At 41.7% G+C, this 17493-nt stretch overlaps 1 protein-coding gene across 43 annotated transcripts in view; it reads left to right on the forward strand.

Annotated features, from left to right (window-relative positions):
* Positions 1 to 17493, forward strand: part of PTPRD (protein tyrosine phosphatase receptor type D) — a 1161589-nt gene that overhangs the window by 1009647 nt on the left and 134449 nt on the right. For 22 of the 43 annotated variants that reach the window (XM_083718180.1, XM_083718169.1, XM_083718207.1 and 19 more), the window contains 4 exons: positions 1397 to 1514; positions 5654 to 6241; positions 6615 to 6715; positions 9072 to 9331. In XM_083718180.1, coding sequence (XP_083574306.1) covers positions 1397 to 1514; positions 5654 to 6241; positions 6615 to 6715; positions 9072 to 9331 — 1067 coding nt within the window. The remainder of the gene's footprint in view (positions 1 to 1396; positions 1515 to 5653; positions 6242 to 6614; positions 6716 to 9071; positions 9332 to 17493) is intronic. The other 21 variants (XM_083718202.1, XM_083718211.1, XM_083718182.1 and 18 more) reach the window with 3 other exon arrangements.

Raw genomic sequence — 17493 nt, forward strand, 5'->3', positions numbered from 1 at the left:
GTGTGACCAGGTGGCAACAGCCCCAGCCCCCAGGGATCATAAGGAAGGAATAAAGACTCTGACAACGTTATATGGAATTAAAATTAGGCCACAACTTTATTAAACTTCCGAATGTAGGAAGACCTTGGCTTAGGCATTGGGCGTGTATCCCTCCCAACCCCCCAGCCAGGGGGAACTGGGGCTTATTAGGGTAAATGAGATATGGGGGTGCTCTGCGAGACATCAGTGTAGCAGGCAGCTCAGCCCATATCCCCACACGCAGGGTAGTTCACTGACGACCTTTCAGTGTATGGCCAGTGACACCCATATATATAACCCATTTAGGAGGGGACCCTGGAATCACCGCCGCAGGGGGGTGAGTCACCACTTCACACACACACACACACACCCCAATATAGGGAAGAAAAGACTAAAGAATTCCACCCAAGGCCATAACCACCAAAGCTGTGACGAATTGCTACAGGGAAGACAAAACCTGCCAAAGCAGGAAAATTTCTTCCCGGTCCTTCAACACCAACCAGTCAAAGTCGGTAGCAGTGCCTGCTAAACAGGAAGAAAAAGTTAACCTGCAAACAAGAAACATTAAACAAAGGGAGAGTAGGTAGGGTGAATCACCAGAGCCGACTGCCTGGCTATTGTCGGCTCCACCCCCTATTTGTAAATGGGGCTGGCGCCACCTCCCAGCAAGAAACTTTGATCACTGAGGCTGGGTGTGAACCTCCAAAAATTAACACTGAGAGGCAAGCCAGTCCCTGTTTGCCAGTAAGCTTCCTGGGAACTGTAGCACCACGCGCAATCCCACAAAGGGCACCCACAATGTAAAGTGTGAGTGCTCATTATAAGAGAACAAGGGAGGTGTTTGTGGTGAGTTCTGGCACCTTTCCCCCCCCCCCAAAAAAAAATAGCACTGCATAAAACAGCTTTAGAAGTTGGAATGTAAGTAGGGTTCTCAGGTGTACAGGCAGTGATAGCATAACTTTTTAAATAACGGCTAGTAAATTCGTAAATCAAACCTAATTCTCATTCCCCACTTTATTTGTACTACAGCAGGAATAAGACTCTACACAGAGTGAATTTCAAAAGAATTTCCCCCTCCTCCGTTAGTACAGTTAACAGCACTCAGCCTTTGGCCTTTTGCTTGACAAAACAACTTGGGGCATGCTGCTCAGAAATGCCTTCACGCTTATTGCTGACATAAGTGAAGTACAGTGCATTGCAAGGCCTCACCCACTATTCTGGTCCGACCAAAAGCTTGCCATCACTGCAGGTCGCACGAAAGCCATGGGCGCTGAATGTTATATGTTGCAACTAATTGCAAGGCAAAACGATCTTGATTTAGTAGTGCATATGTTTTAATATGCATTCTGGTTTTTGTCTTTGTTGTGCTTCATTTTAGGAAATGATAATAGCGGGATTGCAGCCCGAGACAACCTATTCTCTCACTGTGACGGCCTATACGACCAAAGGAGATGGAGCACGAAGCAAACCCAGACTGGTGTCCACTACTGGTGCAGGTAAATAGATGGAGATTCCTTTCATTTCCTTGCAACCAGCAGTTTGTGCTTTGATGCTTTCCGAACTGAAACTCAAAACGTTCATGTAGGTGGCTATGGCATGCCTCAGTGGCATAGCAGCAGTTTCCGGTGATCAGGGCAGGTGTGTGCACCAAGCATGGAGGGTGCCCGCCTAGCCCTCAATGATGGTAACACTGGAGCGACCCAACCGGAGAAAAATGGGGGGAAACTGAGCCACCTGTGGGGTGGAGTCCAGCCCACCAATGTAGCACTTGCAAGATGGAGAAAGGGCCTGGGCTATGTATTGATACATCACCCAGGGCTGGTATGAGGGCTAGAGCATGATGGAGGCTTCGCCTGGCAGTATATTGTGAGTGAAGCAGTTGCCACTTCTCCTGAGTCCCTCTACAACCATACTGCAGTTGCCTGCATTTGGGCACCAGGCTCATGGACGTGGGGCCATGGCCCCCTGCCCCCCCAGGATATGCCCCTGGTAGGCCTAAGTCAGGGGTCAGCAACCTTTCTCAGCCATGGGCCAGTCCACCGTCCCTCAGACCTTGTGGTGGGCCGGACTATGTTTTGAAGGGGAAAAAAATGAACGAATTCCTATGCCCCACAAATAACCCAGAGATGCATTTTAAATAAAAGCACACATTTTACTCATGTAAAAACATCAGGCAGGCCCCACAAATAACCCAAAGATGCATTTTAAATAAAAGGACACATTCTACTCATGTAAAAACATGCTGATTCCTGGACTGTCCGTGGGCCAGCTTTAGAAGGTGATTGGGCCGCATCTGGCCCCCGGGCCTTAGGTAGCCTACCCCTGGCCTAAGTGTATAAAACATTTGAAATACTAAAACAATTTTACCAAATAAATAAAACTGGTGGCAAGACCCCAATGAGGACTGAGAGTGTAGCTTTTGGATGAACGAAGGTAAAAAAAAAAAAGTGGGACCAGAAAAAACTGAGTACTTGCGCAGAAGGAATTCCTGTAGATGGATTTATTTTATTTTAAATATATAGATTGTGATGTTGTCATTCACAGCAATGACAATTGAACTTCCTGTCATTAACTTTTCCAGAAATGTGAAGCTACTTCCAAAATTCATAAAACACAATTGAGGTACTGTTGTGCAACTCAATGTTGGTGGTGCCCGTTCAGGAGAATTTCCCAATCAGTTGTTGACCTATTGCTGGATTCTAGCCACTATAATAAGCCTGATATACAACAAAATGTTCTAATCTGCTTTTTATTTTACCAAATGATTTACGATGCATGTGAGTCATCTTCAATTTATTATTTCTGCCACAAAGAAATAATAGTAAGTCTCACATCATGTGGCTATATATATATTTAGGCAAAACAGATCAATGTGTGTGTTTTTTAAATTGTCTAAACCCAGATAGCTGCCACAATAGTAAAAGCAATTTATGGTATAAATAATTTAGCGGCAGCTCCCTGCAGCCCCTCTTCTTAGAAATCTGAAGCAGTTATTATTATTCTGTTTCTGTGGACTCACCTGCTTTTCCTTGTGCTCCATTGGCTTCAGTGATAGTTATAATGCAATGAAAAATAGGGCCTGAAATAGATATATCTATAGTCTTTTCTCAGCTCTGTAGCTGCCTCTTATGCAGCAGTAGGGAATAGTCAAAATTAAGCAAAGAGATATCCTTCGTACACTGGGAAGAAAACAGAAAACCTGCAAAGTACAATGCACAGGATTCTATTTGCACAAGAATAAGGTGTTAGCAGTGAGGAAGAGTGGGAAATAGCTATACGACATCTGTATTTGTGTATTGTTGGTAATAAAAGCTAGTACCTGGGTATGCCCCATTTTTCAAAAAAAGAAAACACTCTTTTTTGGTGTGTAATAAAGAGTTGCATTTAGATAGAAATGGGAGGGGGGCATGGATTCAGGGCCATACATTGCCTCCTATGCCATTAGGAGGGTTTAGATATACTGCATGTATTAGTGAAGGTCATGGATTTTGCATGGACTGTATGACCTCTCTAAAGAGTTTATAACTTGGTTCTTTCTTGCTAAGGGAGAGCTGAGTTCATTTTATATGCTTTGCTCAGCACAAACGCTCACACCTCTGCTCTCAGCCTTTTGCTAGCCAAAGTTTGAAAGTTCAATAGTGTATCACTTAGCACAAACAGAAGCTTGACACTGCTCAGGTTGACACATCACATTAAACCATGGTTTTAAGACAGTAAGTAAACAGCCCATAACCAGGGCTTTTTTCCAGTCAGAACTTGCTGGAACTCAGTTCTGGCGCTTCCCAGGTGGGAGCCACAAGGGAGATGTTCATGCTGAGTTCCAGCACCTCTTTTTCTACAAAAGCAGCACTGCCCCTAGTTAATAAACCACTGTGCTTCTCGGGCTTGCCAATCAGGAGGTCAGTGGTTCAAATCCCTGTGAAGGGGTGAGCTCCCATTGCTTCATCCCAGCTCCTGCCAACCTAGCAGTTTGAAAGCACCCCCCCCCAAAAAAAAAATAGGTACCACTCCAGTAGGAAGGTAAACTGTGTTTCAATGCACTGCTCTGGTTTTGCCAGAAGCGGCTTAGTCATGCTGGCCATATGACCTGGAAAAACTGGCTGCGAACAAACACTGGCTGCCTCGGCCTGTAAAGCAAGACGAGCGCTGCAACCCCAGAGTTGTTCGCAACTGGACTTAACTGTCAGGGGTCCTTTACCTTTACCTTTTTTGAGGCAGTGGACTAGGTTTGCACATAATACTAAACCATGGTTTATAAACTATAGTTTATTCAAACCATTATTTAACATTACGTGCAAACCAGGCTAAGTATGAAATCCAGGCTAGCTTTGTAAAATTAAGTCATAATGCTTTTTTCCAACATTGTGCTGTTCAGAGGAAGAGTTGCCTGTCTGACTGCTACTCCACCTGTGTTTGAAATCTAGACTAAAATGTTCCTACAGATATATTGGTTTTGTATGTGCAAGCTAAGTAGCTGAGGTTTGGGTTTGTTTGTTTGTTTGTTTGTAAGATGGGTTATTTGTATACCTTGTTCCCAACCTGCAGCCTGAAGTGATATAGGCCTGGGTGAACTTAACCACTTGGTTCTGCTGAACACTGTCTCTTGCCAATGGAGTGGGAAACTTGCATATATGCTTATAATGACCTCATTCAAATGTCTGATAAACTACATTTTACAAGAGCAAAAATGAGCTATGTGCTTCCCAGTTCCTCTCCCTCAGGCACCCACCTTTTGCGAGCACAGTCTGATTTCTTAAACCACTGTTTTCCATTAGTTTTGAATCAAGAAACTGGTTTAAGATCCTCCTCCAAACTCGGATAGCAAACCTGTTTCCATATATATATATGGCCAGAGATCTGAAATGGGCAAGTTTGCCATCGGACTAGATAATAGTAATGTAGCAAATGAACATATAATGACTCTGACCTTACACCAAGGCAGCATCTCTTAAAGGATTCAGGCACAAATCTTTTTCCAGTTCTCCCTAGAGATGCTAGACTTTAACATTGGATCTATTGTATGCAAGGCATGTGCCACTGAGGTACACCCTTTCTCAACATGTGAGTTTTCTGGGATTTTTTTTAGTTTGTTTTCATTAATCACTTAAAAACTATGTCCACATGTGTAAAAGCTATTCTGTCGCTAGGCTTCATAGAAATAGACACTCTGCTTATCTCCCCCAGCCCTCCAGTTAGAAGCTAGGGAAAGGAGGGAGGAAAGACAAAATACCTAAGTTTGTTGTGCTGTCTGAATGAATACCGTATTTTTTGCTCTATAAGACTCAGTTTTCCCCTCCTAAAAAGTAAGGGGAAATGTGTGTGCGTCTTATGGAGCGAATGCACACTGTGCAGCTATCCCAGAAGCCAGAACAGCAAGAGGGATCGCTGCTTTCACTGTGCAGCGATCCCTCTTGCTGTTTTGGCTTATGGGATTCAGAATATTTTTTTTCTTGTTTTCCTCCTCCAAAAACTAGGTGTGTCTTATGGTCTGGTGTGTCTTATAGAGCGGAAAATACAGTACTTGATGAACAGGAGGAAACAGTGTGTCCATCACATGAATCAAGATACATGAATAAAGTTTGTTAGAAATGATTCATTCACGCACTTTACTTGCTGACATCATCTTGTGTTGCAGTTCCAGGAAAACCTCGGCTTGTGATTAGCCACACACAAATGAGTACAGCTCTAATTCAGTGGCACCCGCCTGTCGACACATACGGTCCTTTGCAGGGCTACCGCCTGAGGTTTGGTCGCAAAGACATAGATGCCTTTACGACGCGGGATTTCACAGACAAGGATGACCACTACACCGCGACAGATATTCACAAGGGAACTTCGTATGTCTTCCGGCTTTCAGCTAGAAATAAAGTGGGCTTTGGGGAGGAGATGGTAAAGGAAATTTCGATCCCAGAAGATCTGCCAAGCGGATTCCCTCAAAACCTGCGCTCGGAAAGTGCCACCTCAACTTCAGTCCAGCTCTCTTGGCAACCGCCCGTCCTATCAGAAAGAAATGGTATTATCACCAAATACACTCTGCAGTACAGGGATATCAATGTGGCACATCACCAAACGGAGATGTCTGTTGTTCCTGCTGATATTACTATGACGCTTTCAGGCTTAAAACCAGATACCACATATGATGTAAAAATACGTGCACACACAAGCAAAGGGCCTGGTCCATATAGTCCCAGTGTCCAGTTCAGGACACTACCTGTGGATCAAGGTAGGATTTGTCTGCTTATGACTTTTCTTTTAAAGGAATTTCGGTCTTTGGATATCGATATTTTTGAAGCTGTTACTAAAACTGACCAAAGCATCGTATAAATAGTTTCAACTAACATCAGAGGTAAAGTATGTGAAACCTTACGTGTTTTGGATTCATTAGTATTCAGTTATCCTATATCAGGCAAGTCTGGCTCACATCTACGCAATAATTGCAGGTAAGAGAAATAGAACGTTTTGAGTTGCCATTTGTAAGAATGGGATATGGTTTTTAAAAGCAGGTAGGAGAATTGTTGAGTGTGCTTAGTGTCGGAAATGGGATGGGATCCCAAGGTCAAGATGTACTTTAAATACATTGCTTTTTCCTTTTCCAGCAGTGTTTGCAAAAAATTTTCATGTCAAAGCAGTGATGAAGACATCGGTATTGCTCTCTTGGGAGATACCAGAGAATTACAACTCTGCTCTGCCTTTCAAAGTAAGTTGTTTTGCAGTTTGTAAGACTTGAAGGGTAAAACCTGAGATGAAGGAGTGTTCTCATTCAGCAGACACATTCAAAATGGTTAACTAAAGTTGAGTCAAGAAGAAGAAGATGAAGAAGTGGTGTTTGGATTTGATATCCCGCTTTATCACTACCCTAAGGAGTCTCAAAGAGATGGAGGAAGCAAGAAGGAAGAAGGCAAAGTGGGAGGATTGAATTAATTAATTAATTAATTAGTATACAGCCCCAAACCAGCAGACCTCAGGGCGGTTAACAAGACAAAATCACAATATAAAAAGCACAAGATAAAAATCAAAACAAAGGCAACCCAATAACCCCCCCCTTCCACAACACAAAAGGGCATTGGATGTCAATCATCCCAAAGCCTATTCAAAGAGGAAGGAAACTTGGCGCCTAAAGGTGTATAATGAAGGTGCCAGCTAAGCCTCCATAGGGAGAGAATTCCACAAACAGGGAGCCACTGCAGAAAAGGCCCGTTCTCTTGTTGCCACTTTCTGGACCACTCATGGAGGAGGCAGTCAAAAAAAGGGCCTCAAAAGATGATCTCAGGGTCCTGGTAGATTCATGAGGAGAGAACAATTACATGAATCTTAAGACAGCCTTATACACCCCTACCAACAACAACATTCTTCATTATGGTCCAAAGACCCACAAAAAAACAGTTTCAAATGCAAAATGCAACAGAGATACATGGAAAAGATTCCAAGGCAGTCACTATGTTTTATCCAGAGCATGTTGATTTCTATTTCTTATTACCTTTGAGATAAATTTTGCTACGGCCTGGGTAGTATCATTTGACTTATCTTTGACACGATGATATAGAAGGTATCAGAATTCCCTGGTAAATTTACCAGTAAGGGGTTAGTTAATTAATTGATCCCTGACTTGTTCATACAGCCCACAGTGTATTAAGATATGCTTCATGCAATCGACAGCCTGAGAACATGAACAGAGTCTACTATGATAAGGTATACCAGTCAGTCTGCCGTTTAGAACTGCAGATGGAAATACATTTAATCTGACTTTGGTAAACAGTTGACGATAATTGGGTACTGACACATTCGTAAGGTACAAGGATAATTGAAAATCATGCCCATAATGAATTCTGAACACAAATGGTCTACAGGTTACATATGATCGAGAGCAAGATCGCTGTATGCAATATCCCGTAACCTCTGGCTCAAGGATTTAAGGGCAATGTCATTACCCAGATGATGTAAAAAGGATGGTGAAAGTCCAATTCAGGAGATTTTGGGGGGCATAGCTTTTGACCATGAGCTGATAGACTCCTCACTGGTTAAATGTAAAAGTAATCCCACGCCAAATACCAAAATCTTTAACCAGTATTTCAAGGCAGCCCATCATGCTTTTGATGAAAAGTGGACATTCATCTGTTTCCAGAAATAGAATTGAATTAGGAACACAGTTTGGAACCTGAAGTTGGGACCGAAGGAACTTGGCCTGGAAGCCATCCAGCTTAGGAAATAAACCATTATACCAGACATTTGAAGTATATAGGAGTTGGGGAACAGATTTTGCATTAAAGACCCTTATGGCTGGTGGAACATAATGACCTCCCTTTGAGTAAAACCAAAAATTGGAGTATAGCAAGTCTGCTCATCTCCGCCTTCTGACAGGTAGTCTGCCAGGGGCAATTCCAGGACTTTGTGTGGTGAAACAACAGCCCTAAATACTGAGAAAAGAGATTCCCCTTGTAAATGGGTATTAGATGGCCATAATCTAGAGTAGACCAAATATACCTCTACCGGTGCCGGTGTCCTGGCAAGTGGGGTCAGGCAACTAAAGAGCTACAACTACTATTCCACCTTCCTGCTTGTGCCCCCAGACTTAAAGGTTGAGATTGCATTTTTGAAAGTCTTGAAAAAAAGAGAGCTGGCTTTAGCTGTTCCTAACCAGCAGAGCTTGCAGAAACCTAAGCTAGTTTACAGCAAGCCATTACTGTGTATTTGTGTTAAATCCAGTTTAATTTGAAGTGTTCCTCCAGTTAAAGCAATTGTTGTCTAGCAGAACATAACTTGAGTGGGATATCATAGAAGTTTGATGCAAAGAAAAGCTAGTGCGAATCATTGAGGAAGCTGCTGGGAATCATTATTTTAAGGTCTCCCCCAAATAACTGAAGTTTTCAGGTAATTCTGAAGAATCATACATAGTTGTGGCATATACTTACAGACAAGAGAAGATAAACAGAACATTACTATCTTCCTGAGTATTGCTGGATCAAAAGCAGTAAAGGGCAGCTAACGTGGTTTATTCTTTTCCCCCTTAATTACTAACAATTTGCTAACAAAAATGAAAACCCTCACTTTTTTAGATCCTGTACGATGATGGGAAAATGGCAGTTGAGGTAGATGGCCGAGCCACTCAGAAACTTATCACCAACCTGAAACCTGAGACATCATATTCATTTGTACTGACCAATAGAGGCAATAGCGCTGGAGGTCTTCAGCACAGGGTAACAGCAAAAACAGCACCAGATGTACTGCGAACCCAACCGCTGTTCATTGATAAGACCAATGTTGATGGAATGGTAACAGTGAAGCTACCAGATGTTCCTGCAAACAAAACTATAAAGTGAGTTAAACGTCAATAGTCATTTGTACTTTTATTACTTACTGGATTCTCTGCATTAAAACCATGAGCTGCTGTAGTTGCAGCCTTGAACTGCATGTTTTAGGTCAACCTATCAGAATTTTACATTTATTTACTTATAACATTCGTATCCTGCCTTTCTTCTTTGTATCTATGAAATTCATCCCATTAAGTGGAGGATCTCCCACCTGTGCAATGGGATTTCTTCTCCCTGTCCTCGCCCTCTGCACTCACACATATCCATCTGTTCTGGGGGTTCCCCCAATCCTCTGAAGGGGATTTAAGGGGGTGCACAGAGAAAAGAGTGTGGGAGGAAGTCCTATAGCACAGATGGATGTTCTTGCAGAAACAGGACGACTTCACTGAATAAAACCTGGTGTGTGTGGAATTCCTATCTGGTCCCTTATCCATGCACTGCCCATGATATCAAATCTCTAGTCATATTCCCAGATTTGGAGAAATACAGAGATAAAGCAAGGTATGCGGAAGGAGATTTTGTGTTGTTATGGGTGGAGTAGGATCTATAGAAGATGACACAAGTGTAACTGAGGGCTCCTGAAACTCTTTGTGAACCTTGACGATCAGACATAAAAAATCAACAATGTTTCTAAGCTTATCATGTCACTGATGTAGGTTTGGGAGAGCAAACACCAGTTGTACGTGGCACTCCATAACCTGGCAAGTTGAGACGATGACAGCAACATCTCCCCAGTGATAGAAAGCTCTGATATCAGAGACAACAGAACCTCCAACCTTCCTGATTTTATATCTTCCAAATTCTCAATATCTATATAATCATCCAAGAAAATGTGGGGGAAGGGACTGTCTTTTCCTTAGCATTTCATCAAATATTTACTAAATATTTGCAAATGTAGAGGAAACCTGAAAAGATTATGAATATATTCCTTAAGAGTTGAGAAAGGATAATTTACATGCCATTCCTCTTTCCACTGGCACCGCTTTTCCTATAAAAATAGCACTGCACATTCCCAATTTTTTCTCCCAGCTGCAGCCTATGAACAAAACAGCAATACAGTGGTACCTCTGGTTGCGAACGAGATCTGTTTTGGAGGCCCATTCGCAACATGATAAGCCCTCAACCCAAAGTGCCGTATCTGCACAGGTGCGCAGCGCGATTTGGCGCTTGTGCACATGCGCAAAGTGTGATTTAGCGCTTTGCGCATGCGTGAGTGGCGAAACCTAGAAGTAACCCTTTCCAGTACTGCTGGGTCACTGCAGGACGCAACCTGAAAAAACGTATCATGAAGCAAACATAACATGAGGTATGACTGTATTGGGGAAAGGCATTTCAGCTCAGCTTTAGGAAAAAGATGTACCCACAGAGTGGATTTTGCTGCTACTTTGAATAATGCTGGTGATGACATGTGCAAAGATGGAGTGATTCTGCTCTGTCTTCCACTGGGAGATGTATGTTCTTAGTGGGCTACAGCAGAAGTATAAAAGAAGACGAGTACTTCCTTTGCACATTTCTTGAACTGCTCAAAGTGGGTCTAGTCCTGGTAAAGACATAAACTGTAGAACTTTGGTTGGCTAAAACACTGTAAGGCAAAACCATAAGATGGGTCAGTTATGTTTAGCAGCCCAGTTCCATCGTGTACAAATTAATAGGGCAATGGCAGTTTACTTTGTCTTCCCTTTTAAATGTTTTTATCACAGACCTTGCTTAGAAAACAGATATTTTTATTTCCAAAAATAGCACGTTCTGATTTAACTCTAAAAACTGATCCCATAATAAATGAATTTGGCAGCTATATGTTCTGTTCACAGTGCTGGAACATGGTTTACAAGGCTTCTTAAATGCTTCTGTGCAGATTAAACAACAAAGATAGTACTAAAGACCTGACAGCAAAGCGCCAATAGGGATTCAAAACGATGGACAATAAAGAGTTGCCAGGAAAGCGTGAAACACAGTACAATCAATAAGTGTTATTGCTCTGTTTGCAGTGATTCTTGCTTCCTATAAGACTCCCATGTGTGTGACGAAGGAAATGGGAAGGAAAATGAGCAGGTTGTTAAATATTGTTGGAGATACAACCTGGATTTTCTCAGCTGACATTTTATACCATGAGCTTTGTAAATTGAAGACCTTCTCTTTATTGCTAATTGAGGAATTCAGAATGAGACAATATGAAAATATATTACATTGGAGTGTTAACAGGATTAAAGTGTGGGAAATGAAGCCATTGCTATTAAACTAAGTAAAGATAAAGTTTGTAGAAAAGTATAGAAAAGGAAGCCTGAAGACGGAAAGCATCGGAATGATTTATAGAGAAAAGTAATTACTAGAAAGGGCCAGGGTATAAGAGCAACCAGGAGTAGCCAACATCTGTGGAGAAGACAATAACCTTTTTCATAAGTTGTGGAAATGTTGGAAGCAGGACTGAATTTGTGCTGTGGCTCACAAGGGATTAGCCACAATATCTAAAGTGATAAATAAGAAATGCATCTGAACATCTATTACCACTGAGAAAACTCAGCTTGTTCTAAAGGTGAGCTCTCAGGAAGCTATGTTGGTTAATGGCAAATGCACGGTTATCTGTACTGACTCTGGGCAGACTTGAGTCCTAGCATCTCTTTTGTTGCAGGGTGCAAGCAGGGAGGGAAAAGATGACATTTGACATAGGCCCAAAGATCCAGAAAGGATGGACCTGGGCTTCAGTTCCTTTATTATGATTTTAAAGGCAGAAACTTAATTATAGAAATATCCATAGGAGCCAGGGTGGATAAAAATCAATTATTTTTTTTTAAGGATTTATTATTATTATTTAAATTGGATTTTTAAAATAAAATGCTTTTGGAGAAAAATCTTTCTAAATATAGTTTTCTATTTAAGTTACATTATAGTCCAAAAGCTATTCATCAGTAAATAAGGATTTTAAAATAACCTAGGTTTCTTAAGAGGGACTCCTACAATCTGAATGTGTAAGAATTAAATTTAAGTTGCAACAGTCTAATTTCCTTCTGTATTGTGAACGTTGTTTGCAATTAAACTTTTTGTCTTGCATTAGTTTGCACAAATTACAGCGTTGTCATTCACACACAAATCTTACCACAGCTGCATGCACAAACACAAAATTCTACAGTTAACGCTTGGATGTTGATTTCAAGGTTAATGTGTAAGACTGATCATAGTCCTGACTGGACTTTAAAAATGTTCCAAGGCTTCTTGTCATATCACAACTTCAGTCACTTTTCATGATAACGGTGTGAAATTTATAATAACTAGTCACCTTGGTGGAGCTGAGCTGCCAGGAATTGCTGTTAACTTCCCATTTGTGGCCAGAAAGATGCACATCAGATTCTGATCTACCACATTATTGAAAGTACAAACTTTAGTATAGATTTTAAAAAGTCGAAAATGCATTGGCACAGATGATTGGCTAGTCAATAATTCAGTCAATGTATCAGTCAAGTAATACACTTTCAATAATACATTTCGATATTGAATTATATGACCAGTGTCCCATTTCTGACAGACTGCTAGTTAATGTCTACTCTTGTTTTGTTTCAAGCACTCAGTTTTCAGAATATCTCACAGACGCATTGCCATTCTCTCTGGGTCAGCCACAGAAAAGGTAGCTTGTTAGGCCTAGCATCCATACGTTCGATGGCACTCTGGAGTCAGCTTGCCCGTATTCATGGTCAACCCTTAAAGCTGAACTCTAAGAATTTATTTTTTAACCAGATTGCCATAAGTACTTGACCACCATATTTCTAGAATGATGATCATATCTTTCTACACACAGGAGCCTGTCTGTACATCCAGCAGCAATAAATTTGTCAGCCATTTGTCATTCCGCTGCTGGCTGTGTGTATGTGATGAGTGGAAGATGAGAAGTACTGTACTTTTCCATGTATAAGACGAGGTTTTTTTACTCTAAAATAGTGTTAAAAACCAGAGCTCGTCTTAAACACAGAAAGTGCATAGGGGGAACGGGTGATTGGTTGCAGCCGCGAGGGATTTGGTGGGTGATTGGTGGTTGTTTCAAGGGCTGCTTTTGATTGGTTGCCATTGTGGCAATTGGGCGTGCGATTACCAGCTATTATTGGCTTCTGCTATGTGAGCAATTGTGAGCATTTTTCATTTAGGTTAGTGATTTTCTGCATTCCTCTCCCTCCAGAAAGCTCAACAACTTTGGGCCAGCTCCCCCCATTTATTTAAATTTTAAAATAGGGGGCGTCTTATACACGGGGGCGTGTTATACACAGAAAAATATGGTACTTGTTTTTTGTTAGAAGGAATTTTCTTTAGGCAAAGCTCTGATGAATGTCAGAGTGGCAATGAGAAAGGAACAATAAGGTAATTGAGACATAATACCTTCACCTTGCTTTAAATCAGCCTTTCTCAACCTGTTGGATCCCCAGATTTTGTTGGACTACAACTCCCATCACCCCTAGCTAGCAAGGCCAGAGCTCAGGGATGATGGGAGTTGTAGTCCAACAACATCTGGGGACCCACAGGTTGAGAACCGCTGCTTTACATGCTCCCCAAAATTGGGGCCAAGTTCCTTTTAACGATTTCTTCTTGGGTTATTTGGCCTCCTAAAGTCATGATCATGACTATGAAGGGTGGATTTCTGGTTATTCCCTAAGCCAGGGCTGACTGAGGGCTGCATTGACAGTCAGCCACCAAACTGAGGACCGCATGCCACATACAGTCAATGTATATGTGCTCGCACATTCACCACCTATGCACATTCTTGCATGTACAGTGGTACCTGGGTTTAAGAACAGCTTAGTTTATGAACAACTTGGATTAAGAATGCTACAAACCCGAAAGTAGGTGTTTTGGTTTGTGAACTTTGCCTTGGAATAAGAACATGTTTTGCTTCCTGTTGAGTGTGTTCCATTTGTAAATTGAGTCCCCCATTGCTATGGGAAAGCACACCTTGCTTTAAGAACACTTTGGTTTAAGAAAGACTTCCGGAACGGATTAAGTTTGTCAACCAAGGCACCACTGTACATGCATACCCATACCAGATGTGCAGGCACACAGAACTCGCTATTCTTTTTCTGTTTCTCTCTCTCTCTCACACACACACATACAATCTCAGATCAGAAATAAAAGAGCTCTTTGCCTGCTCCTGAATGCTGAATGCTGACCAAATACAGAAGTTAAGGAAGAATTCAGTTAGACTTTTTAAAATGACCTCTTGTGTGTGTGTTGAACTACAGATGCTTCTTTTTAATTTTGTTCGGGAAATTGACCTTCCCCATTTTTACCCTTATTTATTTATTTATTTTTAAAGGAATGGGGTCACATTTTGATTTACGGCAGTGAACTGAACATGCCTTTGTCTGACTAGAATGAGCTACCGGTGTTACTGAATGCTCTAAGGGTCTCCAGTTGTGTTAAGGGAGTTTGTTTTAAAAAATAACATTTGGCACAATAGGTTTGTTTCACAGGTGGACAATAGATACTATTACCAGTGCGCAAAACAGTTTCTGTAAATAGAATTAATATCCTTTGGCGGGCTGCACAAGTGGATGTAATGCCAAGTAATTTCTTTAGGGATTTAAGTCGGCAATATGCATCCATCTTAACGGTCTACACACAACAGCTTTCTGCGCTCTCTTTAAAGTTGTATTAAACCTTTTTCTTCCTTCCTTCCTTTACCCCTGCCTGATTTCCTTCTTTGACTAACAGTCTGTGAAAAGTATGGATGTGGGGGTGATTTGCAAGAGTACAGAGGTACCTCGGGTTACATACGCTTCAGGTCACAGACTCCGCTAACCCAGAAATAGTGCTTCAGGTTAAGAACTTTGCTTCAGGATGAGAACAGAAATCATGCTCCAGCGGCGCAGCAGCAGGAGGAGGCCCCATTAGCTAAACTGGTGCTTCAGGTTAAGAGCAGTTTCAGGTTAAGTACGGACCTCTGGAATGAATGAAGTACTTAACCCGAGGTGCCACTGTAATTCAGAGTGGGGCAGAACTGCTGCAGCATTGCAATTTACCTGGATGGGTCAGGGAGGTAGTAAGCTTGGGACTTCATGAATAGACTCACGGAGCCAATCTGGCACTTCTGCTAGTGCATTGTTCAATTATTATAGTAGAGGAGTGAACTTGAGAGGAGATTAATTGGCTAAAGCTATGCTGTGAACCTTCTTCTTTGGTGATCCCTCATAGCTGAGTAAGATGGTCTTCCATAAACATCGTTTTAACCATGAGTCCGTAAGTGACTGTGGAGACCAGTTCTGGATCCACACGTCCTTTCACAGTGGGGACATTGGTTTCCCGCAGGAGTTGATCACGGTGTGGATTTTCCTCTTAGCACGTTTCTCCCTTGCGTCCTGAGTTCGAGTGTCTTCAAAAGCCCATGACACCTTTGGTAAAGGCTGTTCTCCAGCTGGAGCGCTCGCAGGCCAGTGTTTCCCAGTTTCCGGTGTTTATACTACATTTTTTTAGATTTGCCTTGAGACAGTCTTTGAACCTCTTTTGTTGACCACCAGCATTACGCTTTCCATTTTTAAGTTTGGAATAGAGTAGTTGCTTTGGAAGACGATCATCAGGCCTTCTGAATCCAGACCATTGTATCTGCAAGGCCTTAGCAACATTGTATCTCCATATCAAATGTAGAAGAAGAAGAAGAGTTTGGATTTGATATCCCGCCTTTCTCTCCCTTTAAGGAGTCTCAAAGCGGCTGACATTCTCCTTTCCCTTCCTCCCCCACAACAAACACTCTGTGAGGTGAGTGGGGCTGAGAGACTTCAAAGAAGTGTGACTGGCCCAAGGTCACCCAGCAGTTGCATGTGGAGGAGCGGGGAAGCGAACCCGGTTCCCCAGATTACGAGATTACCACTCTTAACCACTACACCACACTGGCTCTCTTGTAGGACAACAGATATATGAACTTTCCCCTCTAGTTTTGAATTTGGGAAAACTGGAAAGCAGAAACAAGATAGTTGCAATGGCAACTATTTGAATCACTGTAGAAAGCAGCTAACTAATTTCAGATGAGGAAATGTTTGCACTTAGTAGTAGACTTTGCATATGAACATCAGAGCTGTGGTAAATGTCAGATCTATTAACTTGTTGATATTTTGGCTAGAGCCAAATCAGTGTGTGTACTGCTTTATTTTCAGTGTGTTCCTTTGAGTTTTCAAGTCCCAATTTTCTTACCTAATTGAAAATGGCATTACTGAGAACATGAAACAGTCAAGTCAGCACTTTGCAATATTTATTGGCCACATTATGAGGGCAGATCTTTGCATGATCCAGGAGACATTTTCTGAACTGAGTTTTAGGATAAAGGAGGCAAATAGCTAGAATGTATACTAAATTCCCAAACTTCTCTTAAGAAGCCATCATGGGTTCTTTTTATGTGTAATTTAAACCTGCACTTACAACTTTGTCTACTCTGTATGGAATGCTTGAGCAGAGGTTGCAAGCAATCTTAATGACTTCTAGGATGAAAAATGATAAAGTTTCGTAATCTGACCTGGCTACCTATGTGTATTGATTTTGCAAGTGCTTCGGTTCCATTAGGTGAATTGCTGCGGTGTTTGAAAACAGGTTGTAGCAAGTCATTGCCAAGAAACGATCGTTCTCATGCACCTTTGTTAACTGCTGATATGGAGTGAAGAAAGATAACGGATATAAGATACTTTTTAGAAGGATAAAGCTATTAAAGTGCATATCAAAGCATATCCAAAGTGGTTTTTCTTCTTCAAGCTGCTTTTTAAGTAGTGCATTGCCCTGAAGACATAGTCTACTGAACCCTGGACACCTCCGTTTTTCTCGTACAAGTATGCATATAATGTGTTCCACCTACATGTAAACATTTGTGATGCCTGCATTTGACAAAAACGGCAAGCCATTCACTATTACAGATGGCTTGTCAAGAGCTTAACATTGTTTCTTAAAACCTTGCTTCTTTTTACTTTGGACAAAATAGGTTCATAATATAGCCTGCAGTAAAATGGCTGTATTTTCAGGCCACTTTTTCTTTCTTACTATACTGGGTCGTTCAAAGATTGAGGAGGATGGGAGTGTGAAAGTCAGGAGTGCTCTTCCGTGCTTCCACCCACTGTTTAAAGTCCTATAATGTTCCAGAATGAGGCTGTAACGTGATGTATTGCGGCTCTGGGGAGCATTCTGGAGTAAAATGCTGGTTATTGCTGGC

This window comes from Podarcis gaigeae (genome assembly GCF_964106915.1).
Source record: "Podarcis gaigeae genome assembly, chromosome: 17".
Taxonomy (NCBI): domain Eukaryota; kingdom Metazoa; phylum Chordata; class Lepidosauria; order Squamata; family Lacertidae; genus Podarcis; species Podarcis gaigeae.